This window comes from Pleurodeles waltl, chromosome 10 (assembly GCF_031143425.1).
Source record: "Pleurodeles waltl isolate 20211129_DDA chromosome 10, aPleWal1.hap1.20221129, whole genome shotgun sequence".
NCBI lineage: Eukaryota > Metazoa > Chordata > Amphibia > Caudata > Salamandridae > Pleurodeles > Pleurodeles waltl.
Genome location: NC_090449.1, coordinates 265,056,046 through 265,079,768, shown reverse-complemented (window position 1 = coordinate 265,079,768; position 23,723 = coordinate 265,056,046). Strand labels below are relative to the sequence as shown.

General features: G+C 45.7%; 1 protein-coding gene across 1 annotated transcript in view; it reads right to left on the bottom strand.

Moving 5' to 3' along the window:
* The window catches only part of FAM234A (family with sequence similarity 234 member A), a 318,557-nt gene that overhangs the window by 86,255 nt on the left and 208,579 nt on the right, over positions 1 to 23,723 (bottom strand). Inside the window, exon 8 of the mRNA XM_069210403.1 lies at positions 21,349 to 21,489. Within this exon, the coding sequence (XP_069066504.1) occupies positions 21,349 to 21,489 (141 nt within the window). The remainder of the gene's footprint in view (positions 1 to 21,348; positions 21,490 to 23,723) is intronic.

Sequence of the window (23,723 nt, the reverse complement as noted above, 5' to 3'; positions counted from 1 at the left end):
ACGAAAACTGGTTTGGCCCCAGCCCTACTGGCCTGTCTCCAGTTTCAAAAGCCCTGCAGAAGAAAGCGACGTATCCTGAGGGTCCAGCGACCTCTGCCAAGCCTCCAGAGGACTGCCTGCACCATAGATAACCAAGAACTCCTGTGGACAGCTGCCCTGTCCAAGAGGAAACTACACCTAAAGACTCCAGAGCCTCCCCGGATCTTCAAGGCCCACCACTCTGCACCAACACCCACTGCCTGTGTCCAGGTGGCTCAACCGACTAGAGAGGGGCCCCAAGCGATTCCGAGCAAATGCCCACCTTGGGATGACTTCTCCTGTCCTCCACAACAACGCCTGTAGTGTGAATCCAGAGGACCCCCCCTGACTGCAACAACACCGGACAAAGATATCTGTCGCCAAAATGTACACTGGACCCTCAGCCCCCTGGCCTTGGGGAACCCAACCCCCGGTGCAGCAACGTTCACCAGGCTGCCCTCCTACTTCTCCAGCCTCTGGGTTTCTGGAACCAACTCCCTGGACCCAGTCTGCAGCATCTAAGTGACCCCTGGTCTCCCCTCATTGGAAAGCATTTGGAACCCGACGCTGTGTTTGCACCCTGCGCCGCTGAGGGTTTGTGTTTGGTGCTAACCTGTGGCCCCCCTGGTGCTTCTCTAAACCCCCCAGGTCTGCCCTCTGAAGATGCAGGTACTTAACTGCAAGCGGGCCCGATTCCGAGTGCCCCCGGTCTCCATAGGAGCCCATGTTAAATTTGCCTCATCTTTGACCTCTGCACCCGGCCGGCCCCACGTTGCTGGTGGTGGATGTTTGGGGTTAATTTTAACCCCACCCTGTGGACTTCCTAACTCCAGGAGACTGGAACTGTAAGTTGTGTACTTACCTTCAATTCGTACCAACTTTTCTTCCCACCAGGCACTGTTCTGAAAATTTCAGTGTCAACCTTTAAAACAGATTATTGCCATTTATTCAAAAACTGTACAACTTTCTGATTCTAATCAAAGTGGTATTGATACCTACGTGGAATACGGATTTATTGATGTACTTACCTGCAGCTTGAATCTTCCTGTTCTAGAAATAAATTAACAAAATATATTTTTTCAATATAAAAACCATTGGTCTGGAGTTAATCATTGAGTTTGTGCTTTCCTTATTGTCTGTGTGTGTACTGCAAATGATTTGCACTATCCTCTGATAAGCTTAACTGCTCGACCACACTACCACAAAGAAGAGCATTCATATTATCTACTTTAGCCTCTGTTAAGCCTCTGGGGAACCCCTTGACTCTGTGCACACTATGGGCCTGATTACGACTTCAGTGGAGGGGATTACTCTGTCCCAAATGTGACAGATAGCCTGCTTGCTGTATTATGAGTTCCATAGGATATAATGGACTCGTAATTCGGAGGGCGGGATATCAGTCACATTTGGACAGAGTGATCCCCTTTGCCGAAGTCGTAATCAAGCCCTATATCTCATTTTCATATAGTACATATAGAGCCAGCTTCCTACACTGGTGGATCAGAGATGGGGACTACTCAGCCAATACCTGATCACATGACTAAATTCCAAAATTGGCTTTAGAAACTGATTTTTTAATTTGGCAGATTTAAAAAAAATAAAATAAAATGTAAGTCCTGCTAGGGTCTTGGTTAAGTGCCTTTAGCATTTATTTTTAGATTTAAAAGTTATTTTAAGTTAGGGGTTGGTAACTAGAAGTAGTTTTTAGTTCCTAAAAATAATCCCCAACGTTAGTAACATAATGAGCAGCTCAGAGAAAATGGTTGCGGAACTCAACCTCACCTCTTACCTCCATCTAGGGATGGGAGGGTTAAGGTCCCTCTGCAAGCTGAAAAAGATTACAACAGGATCCAACCCAACCAAGGTCAAGCTCCAGGAGCTCTTGGCAGAGTATTCAAGGGACTACCCCGATGAGGAGGAAGACCTCCACTCAGACTAGGAAGATGTTAGAGCTGAGGAGGATAAACTCCTCCCTCCTCAACTAACTAGGGAGATCAGGGCCCCAAGGTCCTTATATCCAAGCACACTGCTCACAGTACCAGGATCTTCCACATGAGAGTCCAGTTCCTCTGGGAACACTGACGGCAGCCTCAATGAAGAGGACCTCCTTATAGCAAGGATGGCCAAGGATTAGCTCTGAAGCAACAGGTTCTAGCTATAGAGAAGGAGAGAGCAGAAACACGTTTAGCACCCATTAACGGTGGAAGCTACTTAATTAAGGTTAGCGAGAATACTGACATCCTAAAAATCCCCAAAGGGATGGTCTCTAAATACGAAGAAGGTGACGATATCACCAAACGGTTCACAGATTATGAGAGAGCCTGTGCAACCAGCGAACTAAACAGACCTAATTGGGGAGCTCTCCTTTGCGAACTGTTTACCAGTAAGTGTAGGGATAGACTCTTCACATCCACTGGTACAGATGCTGAATCCTATGACCACATGAAGGCTATCCTGATTGAGGGCTTTAGATTCACCACTGAGGAGTATAGAATTAGGTTCAGGGGGGCTCACAAAACCTCAAGCCAGTCATGGGTTGATTTTCTAGACTCCTCAGGAAACACACTAGATGGTTGGATAACTGGCAGTGGAGTGCATGACTATGATGGGGGTTATAATTTGCTTATGAAAGAACATATTTTAAGTAACTGCTTCAATGACAAGTTACATCAATATCTGGTAGACCTGGGTCCAATTTCTCCCCAAGTATTGAAAAAGAAGGCAGACCACTGGGTCAAGACAAGGGTGACCAAGACTTCCACTGGGGGTGACCAAAAGAAAGGGATCACAAAGCCTCCCCAACGGAAGGGTGGTGAGACACCTAAGGACAAAAACAAAGTCTTCACAAGGGCCCCAAAAAATTGCAAAGGAGGGTGGGCACCAAGACTCTTCACAGTCCATAAGTGGGTACAAGGTTAACAACTTTGATCCCAAGAAGGCCTGGTGTCACAGCTGTACACAGCATGGACACCAAACTTGAGACTTGGCCTGTCCCAAAAAAGAATCCACCCTAGCACTGCTCCAGTTAGTACTGCTATAGCCAGTCTCCAGGTGGGATCAACAGTGTGCCCACGGCAAATCAGGGTCCACCCTGAAGCTACTCTAGTCTCTGAGGGTGGAATGGATGCAGCCACACTTTGTCTGGCTGCCTAGCATGCAAAAATACAGGCAGCAACTCTTAATTAATAGGACAAAAGTAGAAGCCCTGAGACATACAGGTGCCAGTGTCACCATGGTGACAGAGAAAATGGTTTCCCCAGGACAGTATTTGGCTGGACAAACTTATCCAGTCACCAATACTGACAATGTAATTAAAGTTCATCACATGGCTATGGTGACTTTAGAACGGGGAGAGGTTACTTGCCTGAAACAGGTAGTGGTCTCTTCTGCAATTCATTTGGAATGCTTGCGAGGGAATGATCTGGAGCCCTCAGCTTGGGCTGAGGTAGAGCTCAAAACCAATGCAGCCATGCTGGGAATTCTTGATCTGGTGTGTGTAGAAACAAGTGGACAGAGCACAGGGTGAAAATGAAGTGTTGGAGCCAGGAATAATGGCCCAACCTTCCAAGAGAAAAGGCAAGAAGACTGGGGGACCAGCTTCTGAACAGCAAAAGAAGCAAGACATCTCTTTTCTCCGGAAAATGTCTTATCTCCTGATGGAACTGAGTCCATGGAGCTAGATCCTTACCAAACAAAGCTCTTGGGCCCAGGGGACCCTCAAGGGAACAGCTGTGCCAGGGACAAAATACTTGTCCCACTCTTGAAGGCCTGAGGCAGCAAGCAGCTGGACAGGAAAAGGGAGATCTCAGTGGCTCCCACAGGGTCTATTGGGAAGATGGATTCCTTTACACTGAGGCAAGAGATCCCTTTCCTGGTGCAACCAGGAGAGTGGTAGTGCCTCTGCAGTTTAGGGAGTATATCCTAGCTTTGGCCCATGACATCCCCCTAGCTGGGCACTTGGGACAAACAAAAACATGGAGTAGGCTTTTCAGCCACTTCTATTGGCCCAATATGTACCAAAATGTGAAGGATTTGTGTATCTCCTATGTCACCTGCCAAACCATTGATAAGGCATGTGGTCACCCAAAGCCCCTCTCATTCCACTTTCTGTGGTGGGGGTTCCCTTTGAAAGGGTTGGTGTAGACACTGTAGGTCCACTTTAGCCACCCACAGCATCAGGGAATCTGTACATACTGGTAGTAGTGGGTCATGCTACCAGATACCCTGAAGCAATCCCCCTTAGGTCTACTACAGTTCTTGCAGTAGCCAAGGCCCTGATTGGTATTTTTACCAGAGTGGGTTTTCCTAGGGAGGTGGTTTCTGACAGAGGTACCAACTTCATGTCAGCTTACTTAAACACATGTGGCATGAGTGTGGGGTGACTTACAAATTCACCACACCATACCATCCACAGACCAATGGACGCGTCGAGATATTCAATAAGATATTGAAGGGCATGATCATGGGGCTCCCCGAAAAACTCAAAAGGAATTTGGATGTCCTCCTGCCATGCCCTTTTTTTCATTTACAGAGAGGTGCCTCAGAAGGGAGTAGGGTTTTTCCCCTTTGAACTTTTGTTTGGCCACTCTGTAAGGGGACCACTTGCACATGTAAAAGAAGGCTGGGAGAGACCTCTCCATGAACCTAAACAAGATGTGGTGGACTATGTGCTTGGCCTCCGCTTTAGGATGGCTGAGTACATGGAAAAGGCATCCAAAAACCTTGAAGGCAGCAAACAGCTCCAGAAGCTGTGGTATGATCAAAAGGGTGCATTGGCAGAATTTAAACCAGGGCAGAAGGCATGGGTACTGGAGCCTGTGGCTCCCAGGGCACTTCAGGACAGATGGAGTGGCCCTTACCCGATCCTAGAGAAAAAGGGTGGGGTCACCTATTTGGTGCACGTGGGCACTAGCAGGACCCCTAAAAGGGTGATCCAGGTGAACCACCTAAAGCTCTATTGTGACAGGGCAGATGTGACCATGCTGATGGTTACTGATGAGGAGCAGGAAGCAGAGAGTGAACCTCTCCCTGACATCCTCTCAAATGACCCTAAAGATGGGTCAGTTGATGGAGTTGTCTATTCAGACACCCTCACTGCCCAACAGCTAGCTGACTGCAGACAAGACTGATGTGCATATGATTTGCATATGGCTGGGTCCAAACTGGGGTGGCACGGTGAGCAAAAGAACAATGGATTAAACCCTGATCTGTGACTGGTGGTGAGTGTTTGAAAAGTTTCAGTACTCTGTCCAACATCCTTTTGGGTTGCTAAAGTTGCTCTAAATGGGAAGGGTATACCCAGGATACTGTGCCGCTGGATTTAAGTTAGCATGGCTGATTAAGGATGATACCCTTAAACCGGTCTGTTACAGGGCCACCGTAAGGAAGACTCGCAGCCAGTGGTTTTAATGTATATTCTTTATTAGTTTTTGCTTTTTACTAGTAGTTTACTATTTTTGTTCTTTCTTTTGTTGTTTGTGGCTTTTCCTCTTCTTGTTCTTTTTTTGACGGCTCATCTGGTCTTCAGCTTCGCCTTTCTTTTCCTTCCAGATGGTGTCTCAGGAGGCGCATGGGGAAAAGAAGAAGAAAAGACTGTTGGTGGACAGGTAAGTATTATTCCTACTTCCCTGAGCTGTTCTGCTCTCCTTTATTTCTGTCGTCCTCTTACTGTTTATTCTTCTCTTCTAGTTCTTGTACTGTTCTCATGTACTAGCTTCCTTATCTTCTTTTTTTTTTCTTCTACTGTCTATTCTTCTGTCTTTTCCTGTCTCTGTCCCTATTTTCTGGGGTATCTTCTCCTACCCCTTTCTGTCTTTTCAGGTTTAGTAAATAAAAGGAGTTGGTTTTCCTTTCCTCCTATTTTCCTACTATTTCACAAAAAACGTTTTTCAGAAAAAAACAATAAAAGACTAAACAAACAAAAAACAAACAAAAAAAAAAGAGTCTGACATCACTCTTTACTGCCTTGGTTTGTACTTTCTTCTGTACTGTCACTGCACAGCCGTTATTTTTATTGTATAACGATCTTGATAGGAGAAACAAATGTCAATACCCAAAACTAAAGGAAAATAATCAATAACAAACATTCAGCCGTCTGATATTCCATCCTCCCACCTCCAGCCGGTTCTGTCGGTTTCTAATCCCTCGTCCTATTTTAGGACCGTACCTTGCAGGGCCACACTCTCCCCACCTGACCGGTCTGTTAGTCTTGCTGCCTCCTGTTTCTCCACCTGGACGCTGGGATGAGGATTGGGCTGCTGTCTTCGCGTTCCTCCTCCTAGTCCTGGCGTCTTCTTCGTTGTTGCCGTTTCGTACGGTACATCATTCATTGTTGCGGTGTCTGCCACACTCCTCTGCTGGCCAGCCTCACGATGTGCCGTTTCCACTGGTTCTGTCGCTGCCGGCTGTCTTCTTCCTCTAATACGTCCCAATAGAATATAAAATCCCCTCCTTCGACCGGAGACGCTACCTGATTGGTTGGAGTTTGAACAATGCCCAGGTCACGTACTCCAGATATGATGGTGCCCCCGGGGTATTGCTGGGCCGGCTCATCATTAGTCGGCCCATTACACAGTCCCAAGATGCTTGTTTCCAGTCCAGGGAGGACCTGGCCTGGCAGTTCAAACTGGACTGTACCCATGGGTAACAGGGCCAAGACTGATTTGCATATGGCTGGGTCCAAACGGGGGTGGCATGGTGGGGAAAAAAAAAATGAATTAAACCCAGGTCTGAGACTTGTGGTGAGAGTTTGACAAGTTTCAGCACTCCGTCCGTCTTCCTTTTGTGTTGCAAAATGTTCTAAAAGTGACATTTTCAGAATTCCAATTTACAATGTCACTTAACTATAAGTTAGGATTTTAAATTTTGATTCCAGGGACATCAAACGTGCGGGTGCCATTTCTTCTCATTTGGAAATCACATTTATAAGGTGCAATAAGGTAACTCCAATGTTATACTATGGAAGAGATAGGCTGTGTAGTAGTGAAAATCAATTTTTGAGTTTTTCACCACCAGGACACATAAAACATAAAAATGTACGTGCCCAACTTTTTAAATACACTGCACCCTGCCCTTGGGGCTGCCTACCTTAGGGGTGTCATATATATATAAAGAGGAAGGTTTTGGCCTGGAAAAAGGTTTGTTTTGTCAGTTCAAAACTGCACACATAGGCTCTGCAGTGTTTACAGGGCTACTTAAGTGGGTGGCACAATCAGTGCTGCAGCATTTCATTTACTGGTCCTGGGCAAATGTAATGCACTTTACTAGGAATTTACAGGTAATTTATTTATGCCGATTGGGGATAAGCCAATGTTACTATGTTTCAGGGAACGAGCACAAGCACTTTAGCACTGATCAGCAGTGGTAAAGTGCGCAGACTCCTAAGGACAGCAAAAACTAAGTCAGCAAAAAGAGGCAGTCTGAATTGAAAAGGTTAGAGGAACCACGCCAAGGATGATAGGTGTAAGACGTGTCCTTACCCAGCTGAAAGTGGAGATAGCTACTCAGCCCCTTTTGAGTTCTCTTCACTAATGCAGAAGAAACTGGAGATGCCATTAGCATTGTTGTGGTCTGTTCTAGGACAATGTTTCACCGTAAAGTCCATTCACTGTAGGGAGAAGGACCACCTCAACAGTTTGGGATTCTCACCCCTCATCTGCATTAGCCATCTGAGTGGTCTGTCTGAACCCAGAACTGAGCACCAAACAGTTATGGTCTCAGCTTCTTAGGTGTCCTAAAAACAGTTAAAGCTTGCAAAGCACCTCTGTTCCATGGGAAGTAACCTCCTACTGATGAAGGCTACAGGTTGATCCAGGCCCTCTTCACTTAGCTGTGACAGCATGGCCCCTATGCCATGCTCAGAGGCCTCTGCCTGAACAATGAATTATTGGTAGACGTCCAGGGTCTTAAGAAATGGATGCAGTGCACATGGCCTCCTTTGGGGTGTCAAAAGCATTCTGCCATGCTTCTGTCAAGATCACATGAAGTGACTGCTTCCTGGAAGTCGGCTTTGTCAAGGGGGCAACAATGGTGCCATGCCCCTTGAAGAATTTCCTGCAATAGCCAGTGAGGCCTAAGAAAACCCTCACCTCTGTATGGGTCTTGGGGTGTTCTCAAGCCAGGACAGTTTAAATTTTGGTCTGGAAGGGCCGCGCCTTGCCTCCTCCCATTTGGGGACTTAAGTAGGCCACTGAACCCTGCCCTATATGGCACTTAGTGGCCTTGACAGTAAGGCCTGCCCTCATCAGAGCCTGAAGCACCTCCTTCAAGTGGCACAGGTGGTCCTCTCTGCTAGAACTGAAGACCGCAACCCCGCCCAGGTAGGCAGCACTGAAGTTCCCCAACCCAGGCAGGACCTGGTTTACCAAGCTCTGGAAGGTGAAAGGGGCGTTCCTCAGTCTGAAGCTGGAAGTGCCCTTCGGGGGTAGAAAACACAGGCTTCTCTTTGGCCCCCTCGGTCAAGGCAATCTACCAATACCCAGACTTTAACTCAAATGTGCTGAGGAACTAGGCAGCTCATAGTTGATCTATGAGCTCATCAGTTTGAGGAACGGGGTGTGTGTTAATCTTGGAGTCTACATTGAGCCCACGGTAGTCCACACAGAACCTAATTCCAGGTGTAACACCTGGAGGGGCAGCCTTAGGGACCAACACCACTGGACTGGACCAAGGGCTGTTTGAGGGCTCAAAAACCCCTAACAAAAGCATTTTGGAGACCTCCTCCTTAATGCTGGCTCTCACCTTGTCAGACAACTTGTACATTTTATTTTTCACAGGCATGCTGTCCACAGTATCAATATCATGGGCACACTATGTAGCGAGTCCCGAAGTAAGGGAGAATAATGAGGCAAACTGCCCCACTAACTGGTGGCAGTTTCTCTGTTGGTCCAGGGTCAGGGTAGGAGAGACGCTGACACCCTCCACTGACCCATTCTGCTCCTTGGAAGAAAGGAGGTTGGTGAGAGGTTCACTCTCCTCTTCCATCCCATCATCAGTGACGAGTAGTATGGGTAGACCAGACCTCTCAACATGGTGCTTGAGGCAACTGCCATGAAAGGCCATCAAAGGGCTACTGGGAGTCTTGAGGTCCACCAGGTAGGTGACATCACCCTTGTGCTCCTTCACTCATTTGTTTTTTTAAATAATTCTTATTGAGTTTTTTTGGAGTGTACCAATAAAACTACAAACAACAGTATACAACTAAATCATGTGGTGAGAACAACAGGCAGCAAGTTTCCACATGCAGTGACATATACAGATACAGTGGTGACTAGTCTTGTGAGTCCCCTGGTCTCACAGATACAATGTAGCATCATCATGTTGGTGGGGAAATCCCACCGGCCTGACTAAGTGCTGGCTGGAGGAGCATGAGGGGAGGGTGAGTGGGGGCTGCCAAGGGTGGTTGAGGGGAGGGCCAGCTACAGTATAATATACGAAGGTTAGGGACTTTGGTGGTAGACCGTTGTTCAGGAGTCAGGAGAGCACTCAGAACCCCATAGTCTGTGGTTGGAAAGAACTGTGTCTGGAAGTAAACAGAGTGGGATACACTAAGAAGAAGGGGGAAGCAGAACTCTAGAACTAGGGGTGAAGAAACCTGGGCAGTTATTTGCTGACTGTAGTGCTTCAGGATGATATCCATCACCTGGTGCTGATGAATCAGAAAAAGGAAGGGCAGGGCATCTTTCAAAGTGGGGAGGGAGAAGAGGGGGGACTGGGGAGGGCGAAAGCCGCTGATACAGCATCGGCGATTGTGGCGAGGTGTCATGGGAGCAATCCATGCAGGATATGGGAAAGGGGAGTTGTACATCTAGAAGAGGGTGATGCTACTACACCTTCTGTGGCTTACCGCGGGGTGTTGCTCCTTCACCTCATAAGGCCCAGACTAGCAATCTTGCAAGGGCCTGGGGTCCACAGGCTCCATAACCCCCACTTATTGAACCAGGCTGAAAATCAGTCAGGGTGGCATTCTGGTCACACAAGCATTTCATGTCCTCCTGGCTGGCTTCCAGATACTCCTGGCTGAGTTTCTGGAAGCGTGCTGTCTGGTTGCAGAGTGCCAGCAGGTACCTTCCCACATCCTGGGGGGCATTCCAGGGAGCTTGCTCCCAGCACTCCATCACTAAACCAAGGGGTCCTCACACATGGTGCTCATACATAAGTTCAAAGGGGCTAAAGCCAACATCCTTCCTTGGTACCTCCCTGTAGGTAAATGGCATAGCATGAGAACTCCCCACTTCCGCAACATGGGTTCTGACAGACCCATTATCCAGGGTCTTGTCGAACCTTTGAACAAGCCCATTAGTTTGAGGATGGTAAGGAGTTGAGAAGTTGTAGCTAACCACCTACTACTTCCACATAGCCTTCATGTACCCTGACATGTTGTTGGTGCCCCAGTGACACCGCCTCACTGGGGAACCCCACAGGAGTAAAGAACCCCATCAGTGCCACGGACACCCCAGGCACAGCCACCATCCTCAAAGGGATAGCCTTTGGGTACCAGGTGGCATGGTCCACCAGGACCAGGATGAACCTGTTGCCCAGCTGTCTTGCGGTTCCAGAGGCCCAATGATGTGGATGCCCACCCTTTCAAAAGGGGTGCCAATGTCAGGCACTGCCACTGGTCTGGCAGGTAGGACAGGACCTGCAGAACGCATTTGAGACTGGTAAAAGTGGGAAACAAGCCTGTCAAAGGTCTTTTCTGCCCCAATGACCTGCCAGGGGTACATCAAGAGCCAACTCCAGTAGGAAGGCCCTGAAGCACTAGGGGGAAACCAAAACACAGGTTGCACTAGGCGTAGGAACCCTAAGCTCACTATACAGGAGACCATTCTCCCAGTAAATCAGGTGATCACCAGAGGTGTCGCTAGCTGCCTGGGCTTCTGCCTACTGCCGAAGGCCCACAAGAATAGGGCATTGCCTCTGCGTCTTGCTGGTGCGACCCCCTTACTTCTGCCAATTAGTCAACTCAGCAGGATCATCAGGTCATCAGCATCCTCCCCTGTAGGATCTTGGGCATCCCTCTCAGGGTCAGCCTCCTCCCAGACTGTGGGAGTCTCAAGGGCAGGTTTCTCGTACCCCGTGCCCTTTCTCTTCTTGGTAGGTACCTGTGCTACTTTTCCAGGCTCCAGGTCCTCCTGACTACCCTTTCGGGCGGTCATGGACTGTGTGGTCATGGACATCCAGCCAGGCAACCCTAACAACTCCAAGTGGGACCTGAGCTCCACCTCCAAACAGGAAGTATGCTCCAGGTCATTGCCAAGCAGACAATCCACAATCATGGACAGACTCACTGCTATCCTCAAGGAACATGAGACCCCCCTCATTCAAAGAGAACCAGAGCCACTGGACAGTGACTCTCATGCTTGTCAGCTGCAACAACTTGGTGGAATGCATTAGGGACTACCTGCTCTGAGGACATTAGGTGACATCTAACGGTTGTCATGCTGGCTTCCAGTGTCTCTCAGAGCCTCCACCCTTTTCCCATTGATCGTCAACCACTGCCTATATTTCTTTGTGTTGCTAGGCATGAGAGACCTCTGCACCATCTCTGTCACTCAGGGACACTAGGGTAACCTCTATTCTGTCCGTAACACTACCTGGGTCAATCTCCTCCACAAGTGCTACACAAGCCAACCCCAGTGACTGCCCACCGGTGAGGGGCTATGTCTGCTTCGGACAATTGGCATCCTCCTTGAAGAGCCCTTCCTCTTGCTACTCATAACATTTGGGGTCTGCCTTCCCTAAAGACTTCCTGTCAGGGAACAATCTCTTATTTTCAGTTGTGGGAGAGGGGTCCTGCCCAGAAGAACTAGTTTGGGCCCTTCAGAGAACTCCTTTTTTTCCCTCCCCCTCTTTCTTCTGATGAGGACCCTGTCCACCTTTATTGTGATCCTCTCCAGATACATTTCCGCTGTCAATCAAGTGTTAGAGCTGATCTTCAAAACAAAGTTTGACTATGTGCTCTTTTCCAATCAAATTGTACAGCCCCTGGTAATCCTTTATTTCACTAACCTTCACCCAACTATCCAGTGCCTCACAAAAGGAATCAACAGAATCCAACTGCATCTGTTGAGTTACTCTGTCTGTCGCCAAAAGTGTGCCTACACTTTTCTGGGGTCAGAGCATACTTTCTGATAAGGGCTTACTTCAAGGGTGATATCTCATACTGTCACTGAAAAGACTGCAATCTACAATAAAATATATGAGCTGCAATTGTTAGGGCAATGAGACATAACAGGATTAGGATTGTTGTGACCAGGAGAAGGAAATAAACAACTCCAGAATATTGGAATAACGTACAAATATGAATTCTATCTAACCCCTAATTCCTAAGGGCGAGCACGTCGGTGATAGCCCAATCTGTCCGTACTTAGTATGAGAGGAGCAGCCACTCTGATTAGTTGGAAAATTGGGGTCTGTCCGCCGTCTCCTTGCCTGGTTGTGGAACCGGTGCGGAATTCATCAGTGAGATGTCATGCAGTGTGAATGGATATCCTGGCCAGTTCTGGTACGCATTGATAACATTTAATAAGCCCAGTTTTGCCACATATAACCTATGCATTAATGTGCAAATATCAGAGCGCAAGGCTCTTGGTGTACTCTACAGGGTGAGGGAAAAGCCCCCACAAATGTCATGTAAAAGCATTGATCACGGATAAATGTACTGACTGTGTTAGTTAAGGCAAGCGTGCATTAAATGATGTGATGTCGGGATGGGCTTTCACACACAGTGTTCCCAGTGGATTTTCACAAACTGTAAGTGTCCTTTAAATCTCTGCACTACACACTGGGCCTGTACGAGGAGGATTCTTCTTTATAGGCTACAAAAGGTAACCACACCATAAATCTAGGTGTAGGGGTGGGCCCTGCTTTAGGAGAGTGTAGAAGGTGAGTGGGGGCTCCAGGCAATTTTCATGCTGACCCGGGCAGTTCAGTGCAGATTTCCCATGAGGGAGCCCACCTTGAGTCATTCTTTTTACTGCCTTTTTCACACCATTGTTGCAGGCCAGAAACCAGTGGAATGGTGGTGTGGGAGGCTATGCATGAGTAGTGACCCCCCCAAGGGTTCCTACCAGGAGGTTGGGAAGTTCCTGAGACATTTTCCCACAGTGAGGGTTTGAGAAAGTTGTGGTTCCCATTGTCCCTGTTTGTTATCTAGTGGGGAGGGGGAGCTAGTCCAGGGTGGCCCATAAAGGTGGGTGGCTCTGTGGAGTGATGGTTCCAGTGATTGAAGGTGTAGTGGCTGACCCTGAGGAGATCAGAGAGGGAGTATGACTCGCTAGAGTCCTGGGATGGGTTAGTTGTGGACCCCGAGGTGTCGGGGTAGGGTAAGAAACTACCCAAGAGCAGTGTAGGATGTCATCCTAGGACTGTTTGTTTCTGAACCTGAGGTGGTGGCCGGGCTGATGTTCAGCCAGTAGGCCAATTATTTAGGTTCTGTGGGGGAAGGTCCCAGGATCGAAGGTAGAAGCCCTGCAGTTCAGGGGGCTATGGCCTCACTACAAGGTGAGGGTGCGCAGGAGGTTCTGCCATGAACAGGACCAGGAGTTGTTTTCTCCGAATCTCCCACATTGCCCCTCCTTTGCTGTTGTTTGATGAACAGGTCCCTGCCTGGTGCACTGCTGGTGTACTAGCCTTAGGGGAATGCTATGAGGCCCCTCGAAGTCCTGGTTCACAAGGCAAGGGGTCAGTAGGACGAGGGGACAAGCTCTCTGCTGAGTTTGGTTGGTGGGTTCGGCACCCGAGTATAGAGAAGGTTGGCAGGAGGTTCTGCCTTAAGCAGGCCCCTGCCTACTGGTGCACTACTAGTGTACCAGCCTTGGGGGGATGATCTGGGCCCCCTGACTTCCTGGGATTGCCAAGCATTGAACGTACCAGGGAGTGCGGCCCCAGCCAGGTGCAGAAGTTGGTTCTGCCCGCAGAGACCCAACCAGGAGGCCAGGTGGGGCCTATATTAAGTGAAGGGATCCTGTGCTTCAGACTGGGATGGTATAGTCACATCTGTCTAGGACAGTTACTTTTGGCTGTCAAACAGGTGGCTGTCGAGGTCTTCTGTGGGGTGCACTTTTGGTAGGTGTACCGGAGGTGTGAATGCCTCAGATGAGGGTGTACTGGAGGTCCTGACTGAACAGGTCACTGCATGATGCATTATTGGTGTGTCAGGCTTGGGGTGGATGCCCTTGGGCCCTGAATGTTCTGGTTCACCAGGCAATGGCTCAGTAGGAGGGGGAAAGCCCTCTGCTGAGTGTGGTGAAAGAAGGCAGTGTGGGTCTCATGGTGACCTGTTGAACCTTTCACTGGGGGGAACTGCGTGGTCCCCCACTGATCTTCATGGTTGCGGCATGGATGCTGGGAAGTGGTGCACTGCATCACTTCCGTTGACCCGGCGGGACAGGAGGGAGTCCACGGGTGAGGGGTTTCTGTGGTGGGTATCACTCTGTGATTGGGCTGGAGTCCCTTTAGGGGACACAGACATTCTGAAAGGGTAGTGGCAACATAGACCCCAGATTAACTACTGAGGGTGAGGGTCAGCAGCCTATTAAAGGGGCTTGTGTGACTCAGTTTGGTTGAGGTACTGGGTTGTGTCTTCTTCAGAGGGGAGACACCCGGTGATCCATGGGGCAGGTTTTAGACCGGTCATTTGTATTGGCTTAAGTGCAGATACACTGGACCCTTGCCAGAAAAGGAAGGGTAAATGCAGCGTTCTGTGACCCAGTGCAAGGGTGGGCCTAGACCTGCTCAGTCCATATAGGTGGTTAGTGGCCTAGATGCACCTGATCTACAGTCAAAGGGGTTCTTATTCTTAGTATAGTCTAGGTTCCCTGTAGGAAACTACAGCCACTTGCCTGACTTAGGTGGGTGGTCTTAGCATAGGAGGGCCAATGGAAGTTCTTAGTGGTAGCACACAACTGGCAAATGGTGTGTCTGGTCAGAACCCAGTGCCATTTGTTATCTCTGACTAGGTAAGAGTACCCATGAGTGATGGGATATTCCTTCTCTATTCTCAGCTGGCAGCGGTGTCTGTTGCACTGGGGTCTGTCCCAGCAGTAAGTCTAGATTTTTTGCTTTTCTGATTACCTGTTTTTTGGATTTTTTTACTCTGGGTGAATCTCACGACTGTTACCTCCCCCATTGAAATCACACGGTTAACGGGCTGCGTGTGCTTGCCGCCAGTGTCCACCTTTAAAGATAAGGCCGCTGAGATGCAGCAAGGGTAAGGGACACTTGCCTGGCTACAAGTGAACATGTGTGCACACTGCGAGTGGGAGGCTACAGTTGTGCGCAGCCCGGTAACCGCACAGGTAGCTTGGCGCAGTGGGGACACTGCAGGGATAGGTATTTACCTGGAATAGGCCTCATGAGGGTAGTGTACTCTATTAGGGAAAGTCAGTGTTTTGACTACAGTGATACTCCGTCATCCACATAAGGAGGGAACTGCCTTAGAGTGTAGTTACCCTTCTCCCTGGCCAACAGAGACCACTGACGTCTTGAATTAGAGTGTGACCTGTGCAAGAAAATCAAATTCACAGCTTTCAAAATGTTAACTGTACATCTTGTGGGTAATTCACTGTTTTCATATTTTCTTGGCTCAGCTCCAAATCAGAGCCCATGCAAGTTGTCACCCCGCTCTGGCCAGTAATTACATTTTCTCCAGCAGCAGGAACATAGGCCACCCTCACACAAAAGGAGCAATTAGCACTACTTCTCCTAGCTCCGAGGAGTGAAGGGATGGGGCGGAATGATGGCAGTGATGTCAGTGTGGGGTGGAGCTGAGACCCCAAGAGCTGATATGACTAGTGGCTCCTTGATGACACCATTTTGGATTGTTTCAACATGCTGTGCAGGAGGGTTGGGATTGGGGTGGAAAGGTGATGTGGCACCACAGGATTGGTTAGGGGTTCCTGCCTTCTGGAACCTTTGCCTCCCTTTTATAATCACTTGCACCAGGGGAAGATTCTCTCTCTTGCCTGCAGATTTTCTACAGACTTCACTATTGGATCTTAGGACTGCCATGGAGAACTGGAAGGAGGAAACCCCATTCAGCATCCCTGACTCTGTCCAGTTAAATCCAGGACCAATGGGTCTCTCCAAGAGCCAGTGAGGCTGGCCCCCTTACTATCTCCGAGGACCAGTTGGGGGAAGCCCTGAACCTTTCTGCTCCCACCAACAAAGCAACAAAGTGGAGAAGTGTGGCTCAATGGTTAGAGCGGCAGACCCTGAAGCAGAGATCTGGCTCAAGACCAGGGTTCAAGTCCCGCTTCGGCAGGTCTTGGGCTCAATTCCCCTTGACCAGATAATTCTCGCCTCGGTGCCTAATCTAATTCATGGGTCCCACTCTGCAACTCTGGGCAATAGCTTGCTTAATCTCCATAACGGCCCCAACAGCGCTTGGATGCCTGGCTTCCCCCTGGGGGTGCTCAGGAGTGGGCGCCTCACAGGGAAAAGCCAGGAGGGGTTCCATAGCGGTATGAGTACAGCGCCTTGAGACCCTAACGGGTGAGTAGTGCGCTACACAAGTGCTAATTTACAACAAAGGAGAGCTGGTGCAGGAAGCAGGGTGGACCAGCTTTTGGAGGACTGCACCACTTTCGGTCCAAGAAGTGTTGTTACAGCTGTCCTTGGTGGATAGAGCTCGCCACCGAGAGTAAAATTAGCCCAGGATCGTCCAAATCGGTCCAACGAACCAGAGTTATGGAATTTCTAAAGTCTGGTGACCTTTGACCTACTTACCTCCCTCAGTGTGTGTTGGGGCTCCGCAGTTGTGTTGATCCCTGAGTGGACCAAGGCCTGGGGCAAGGAATCTGTGTCACCAAGATTGAGGGAGAAGGCATGCATAGGGCCCGGGCACCTCCAGGAAAATGAAGGGCAACGCGGCACAAGGCAGCCAGTTAAGGCAAAACAATGTGAAATGGCACCATGGCTCTCCCTGGCACAGCAGGAGAGCTCCTATTATGATATTCATTGCACTCTGGAAGCCTTGAAGAGCCTAAAAATGTGTAATGCACTATGCCCTCTAGGGGCTGATTGTATGGTTACATTGTAATGCTATTTCATGTGGTTATGCCTTCTAGTGGTTGAAGATGGTTACACTGCAATGTTTTTCATCATACTGTTTCATTTGGTTACGCCCTCTAGGGGCTTAGTGTATGGTTACAGTACAATGCTTTTTTCACCATGCTGTTTTACTGTGATACCCTCTATTGGTTATTCTGATCACTACAGTTCAATGCAAAATATTCGAAAGAATGCACAAACACAAAGTTTATTTTTTATGTTTTTATTAGGTTTTCACGATGATTGTATATGTTTTATTGATCCATGCAATTACTACAATGATTCTTGCCAAAGTAATATCATTATTACATAATGACTGTTGAAACTCACTTGGTATATTTGGGCGACCCCTCTGGGGGGGGGGTGACCAATGATTACACAATGTAATCTATGGTATGTACCATCTGCCAATATATATTTGTAAATTACTTTGTACTATTTATTAGTGTGTGCGTAATAAATGCACCTCTCCTTTTTCTACAGAAAAAGTACTGACTAGACAATCATTTATTGAGTATTATTATTATTATTATGTGTCAGTGATTGGTGATTACTAACCCATACCACCTCCCTTGCCCATACCACCTCCCTTGAGTAGCCCTTAGACTGCTCCGCCTCGCTAACCTGTGAGAGTTTAGCACTACAATGGGGTGTTTAGTTCCCACAGAGGACAACTGAGGAACTATTAATTGCACTGGCCACATAACTAATAGTCCAATTTCCAAAACCTAGCTACCAAATAAGGGGAAAACTCCAATCCTTGTCTAAATATCAAATTATAATTACATTTACTGTTCCAGCTAAAAAAGCCAAACACCAGTTTAAAACAGAATTAAATAATTAGACTAAAACAGCACTCACAAACATGAATAAGTTTAACTGATCAAGAATAACAGGAGTTTGCAGGGATCAGAAATTTAAGTTTTGTGGTAAACACCACTTAATCACTATTTTCCATGACACATTTGGGAGGTTAATCCAGGAGAGATGTATCAGGGTGAAAACTGTGGTAAAAAACTGATACATGCAGAATCCGGTGCAATGAAAACAGTTTGCACGTATAATAACCACAATTTGCAAGGCACAAATTCCTATTAGGACGTATTAGGTGGCACCAGATAAATATTTTGAGCAATTGCATCAGTATTTACCGGATGAAATATCCCCGCCCCCTTTTTCTGACAAACTCACAAACAGGGCTGAAAAGGGATGACTATGTAGAGCAGAGCTGGAATCTTTGGCTGTCTGGTTTGACATTTGCACTAGGTGCATGTAATGTGGAAGGAGAAGGTGATCAGGAGGTGACCTCAACAGTCTACCATAAAAAGTGAAACATATATGAATTTAAGCTTGGCTGCAAATATTGAGTCTAGAAGGATGGTTATGAATGAACTTCAAAACTGATGGGTTAGCCTTGAAAGAGACCTATCCTAACCCCACAGTTATTTGGTGGACAGATGAGCATATGAGGGGACTCAAGACTTCGCCACAGTGAATCATTGTTTGTCCCTGGTGTAATCTCTCTGTGGGCTTTTAATCACGCCCATGTCATCCCATCAGTTTGGCTGGTTCGTGGGTTTGCCTTTTAAAATTTGCTTGATTTAATTAGTGAAAGGAATGCATACGTCATGCCTTTTCCAGTGTTTAGCCCGCCTCAAGCGCCCCGGCCAACTACTGAAAACATACACGGCTCCATGTTTTTGATATGGTTTCTGGACTACTTTTTCTCTTTAATTCATAGGCAGCGCTATCTCGCTGGGCAGGAGTCAAGTGCATGACATCAACCCTGTTACATGGATATTTGCACTTTTGCCGATTACATGGATAATTGTACTTTTGCCGATACGTTTCACTGTGAGCGGACTTCTGTTTCCTTTTGTATGTCTGCTTTGTGCTCATGGAGGCCGTCGGCTCGCTTATGTGAAACTGTTTTACTTTTCATTTTCAGATTACGTGGCAAGAAAAGTCACACAACGCTAATAGCTTTAACTCAAACAAACGCGAGACCCATTGCATTGGATTGCAAATGCTTGTTTTTTTGTATGTAAATACACATTTTACAAAACATGAACCTCAGAACAATCGTTCAGCGCTGCCTTGACCAGCTGTCTAGAATGCCCTCCGAGTCAGTCTAAAGACAGAAACATCTCTACTTCTGTCAAGGAAGGGACTATAAACCATTGTCCTCAAGCTGTTTTTCATGTGTACTTAAACTCTGCTGTGAAATTACTATTTCTTGTTTCAGGTACTATCTAGCCTTTGGGGTCTTTGGAGCTGTGATCTCAGTTTGCACACAAATGAATTGCAAAAGCCGGCAAAGTTGATAAGGCTTGCCATTTGTTAGGGGACGTCTTTGACATTCATAATATGGAAACCAGGAACAGGGACCTTTGCTGAACAGACTGCATTAGCAGAGTTAATCTATGCTCCTAAAGAGGAGTGTTATAAAAATAAGCTATAAATGAAGCTTGTGTTATAAGTGGTGAACTGAAAAGGCACACACAGCAAAATACATATTTAATAAAGTCAATATGTCCGCAAGTCTTTAGCACAGTATCTTAATGGCAGTCTAAAAGATTCAAACAACTGCACTTTCTAATCAAAAAAGACAGAAATCACCAACTAAAATGTGTTGTCAGCAAAGTAAAACATCAAATAACATGCAATGGCTGTCAATTATTAGCTAAAGTCGATTTGCACCAGCAGTGTAATAGAACAACTCCTTGATGACCCATCACCAAACAGGAACACAGACCTTGCAACCATCCACAAAATGCCATGACATTAATGGATAGCTCATCCAGGCACTGGCAAACCATGAAAACACAAAAGGGTGAAGGGCTATAACCCTAAGCCTACACTCCATGCTTCTTATTGTACTTTTTTGAATAATTAATTACATTAGGTATCCCAGAGCTAAAGGAGAATGAAGAAAGAGCATGTTGGGATAGGTGAATACTGGTTGTTTTCAGTTTGAGTCAACAGTTCTTACAAGGATCATATTTGGTGACTGTATGAAATTAATGGAAAGAATTTCAGTCCATTTCCCCACGAGCATGGAGCTGTTGCTAGGTGGGTTTAAAGAAGATGCATACTATGGGGCTATGCTGCTGATGTTCGGAAGGAGGTTTAATGACGGGGTCTGCTGTGAAGTTAAGAGTTGTGCTCCCTGCTGTGCTTTTGGAGATGAGTGCTTGACTATTTCCCATGCACATGGATGTACTCATGAGGGAGCAGATCTTCAACTGTCATTTGACTGTGGGAGGTGAACCAGAATCATTAAGGAGTGGTAGGTCAAAGTTGTCTCTGGCGAGGACGTTTGAAAGAATACAATTTGAATGGGAGTTGTGATTTGAAGTGGCACTTGCAGCTCATGAGATTCAGGAACTGCTAGATATTTTTGATCATTAGAGTATGTTTAGATTTGGTGAATTCGAGTAAATGGTTAATGACTTAAAACTGTAGAGGATTTTTGGGGGAAAAGTCAATGGTTATGACTATCACTCACATGTTGGTAGTTTACAAAATACCAGCAGACGTCATAACATTTTCGACGCCAGTTGAAAGTTTGGGATGTATATGTGCTTGTTGGAGGTGTGGGATGACAGCAGGTTTAAGTAATGAAGACGCAATATTGGTGTGATGAGGGTAAAGTGGGAGGATTGTAGGCGCTGGAGAGATCTGCAAACGTGTTGGGGAGGTAGACCACTGATCTCCGAAAGGAGGGAGTGAGTGGTGGTTTAGCTTTAAATTTACAGTGGGAGGAGAGCTGGAAAGGTGGTGATCCAGGCTTATCCAGGCTACTGTTTATGTTTGGTGTGTGTAGCACTCGACGTTCCCAGTGAATTAACCAGCTATGGCCTTCAAATTAACACACCTCAATGAATAGGGAAAGCAACTGTTTCTACAAAATATTTTATGAAAGAGTAAGTGCAATTCCATAAACAAAATACTCCTCTTGAGAGTTTTCATGTCATTTAAGCATTAGCTAAACATTATTTCCTATTAATGATAAAGACTACCACCACATTTTATAAATGTACACAGTAAGTAATTTCACCATAATGTAGACTGTTGTTCCTTCCTACCCTTCACACTAGAAAAACAAGTTCTGCCAGTGTAGCAGCAGTTATCAAGCTAAATTTTTTACCAGAGGGCTCCTCAACTTTAGTTTGTATGTTTAACACAATTCTGTAAAATTCATATTTTAAAATGGAAACACATTCACTGTTTTGTTCACGATTTGGCACTTTCTTTTCTTTGCATCACATTTCTTACCTTAGGACAGTTGATGTGTTGACAGACCACAGAGTACGAAGGCTTTGGCCATCAAGCAATTCAGAAAAATCAGATGTTACCACAAGCAGATGTTCATAATAATATCCAGGCACCTTCACTATATATCGAATTTGGCCAGGACTGTAAAAGAAATATTTAAAAAGTGGTGAGTGTTCAGTTTTATAGCAGTGTCCTTTTAGTCAATGTAGACTGCTCATCCTATTTGAATCTAGCCCTGAATGATTCTGGCAGTGTATCTTCAAAAAGGCTTCAGTAGAGTTGGCAATCTAGTCAAATGCTTTATCTAGTATGCTTCTGTTCACCTTTGAACATGCCCAACATTTGTTACAGTACTCAACATAACTTACCAAATGAAATCTTACATTACCTTCTTCAGACTCACACAACAATTCATCAAATATCTTTACTGCAAAGGTTGAAAAGCATATCAGTAACAACCAATTACATTCCTGTACTTCATATATGCAGCAAGTGGTATAACACAAAGTGAAGCAGTCTCCTGCAAAAATCTAAAATAGAACCAGGTAAAAAAAAAAAAGTGATGGAAACAACATCCGATGTTCATTTTGCCGGCTTTCTTTTGTTAGAACTGGTTCCGATAGAGCTTTTCTCAGATTTGGCCTGCGTAGCTATTCCTCAGATTTCACATAATGTTACCACTGTACGCTCTCTTCTACAACGGGAGGCGGAATCTGAATAATCTTCCTTCCTAAATGTAGACTTTTCTAGCATCAACGTGACTACGAAACAATAACTAAAAGTAAGAAGCATTTCACTGAAATTTAAAGAAGGAGGGGAACTGGCTCGCTCAGTATAGGACTGGCAAATGACCTCAGTGTGCAGTGTCTACTCTCCAACTACTGCGCCATAAAATGTAAGAAGTGGCAGGTCTGAGGTCAAAAAAGTGTTTATTGGAGCATGAATAAGAATAGACACATATTGATACTTCTGATGGTTCTAGATAAAAAGGGAAATCCTTATAGAAGTAAGAGAATTCTAGTCACAATAAAGAATCAGAAAAAATGTATCACTTCTTCAGGACATGTGTGATTCTTCTATAAATTTTTATAAGACAGGTTATGTTGATTTATTTTTTGTGAATATGCCACATTTGTCCCAAACTACACACATAATCAGATCTTTTTACAATACGTTTTTAGGCAAAAATCTAAGAATGATTATTTAACTGGTTTAAGGTGTAAACAAATGTATTCACAACTTTAGTAAACAAAGAAAAATAATAACTTTGATAAGTAATCTTCTCCGTTCTTTAAAGAGCCATATGTGTAATCTCCTCCGTTCTTTAAAGCGCCATATGTGATTGATAAACCTTGATGAATGCCTTCAGATATACTAGGTAGCACATAATGGCGATAATAAGAGTAATCAAAATGAGTTTCTAAATAACTTATCATATGAATATTATCTTTGATTCACAAGATTATATCTTTTTTCCAAATATTCTCAATATATTTCTAAAAGGATTTATTCATTGTACATTTTTCGAGCTGTAGTAGCACTGTGGTTCGAAATCAGTCCTTGTATCTATTACTGCTACAATGTTTATTTGTATTGGTGGTTTTGTAATTTCAAAGAAAATGCTAATAAACACATGTTAAAAAAATGTCTGAAACAATAATTGTTGAGACTAAAATGATTACAGATAAAAAATGAGTTTAAACTGGTGGAAAATACAAACAATGAAATGGTGGGAAGTACATACACTGAAACAATACTTAAAAATAAAAATGATTTCCAGAGGCAAGTTACTCTTTTCCCCTTTGCTGAAGACAACTCAGAGGAAATGGGAGAACACTGGTACTATGAAGTTCAAGAAGCTTCATTTGAGGTGATTAGAATGTTCATAGAGCACGTGGAGTTTAACATTAGAAAATTATTTATTGAAATTGCTGATCTGAAACATGAAATTGAGGATGTAAGCTGTAAGGACCTAACTGGAAACAAATGGTGCAATTCTGGACACTTTTAAGGAAGATATAGAAAATAGAAAAACAATCTAAACTGGAATGAAATGCTTTATTTACTTTATGCGGGTCACACGAACCATAAAAGTACATCTAAACATCAGATAAAACACAACAATAAAATCAAGTTACTTGAAAATAAATAAAAATGTCATAAAATAAGGTGCATATGGACAACAACGTGCCAGCACTGGGCTCACACAACATTTGACCTAGCAACAAAAACGTCAAAAAAGGGTCCGCTATGTTACAGGAGTATTTAGGGACAAAAAAGGAACTATCAGTTGCATCTCTGGAATATAATCTATCTATCCTATTCGATCTGTTAGCCGAAAGTAAGCTTGATTTACGTAGCAGATCATTGAAGCC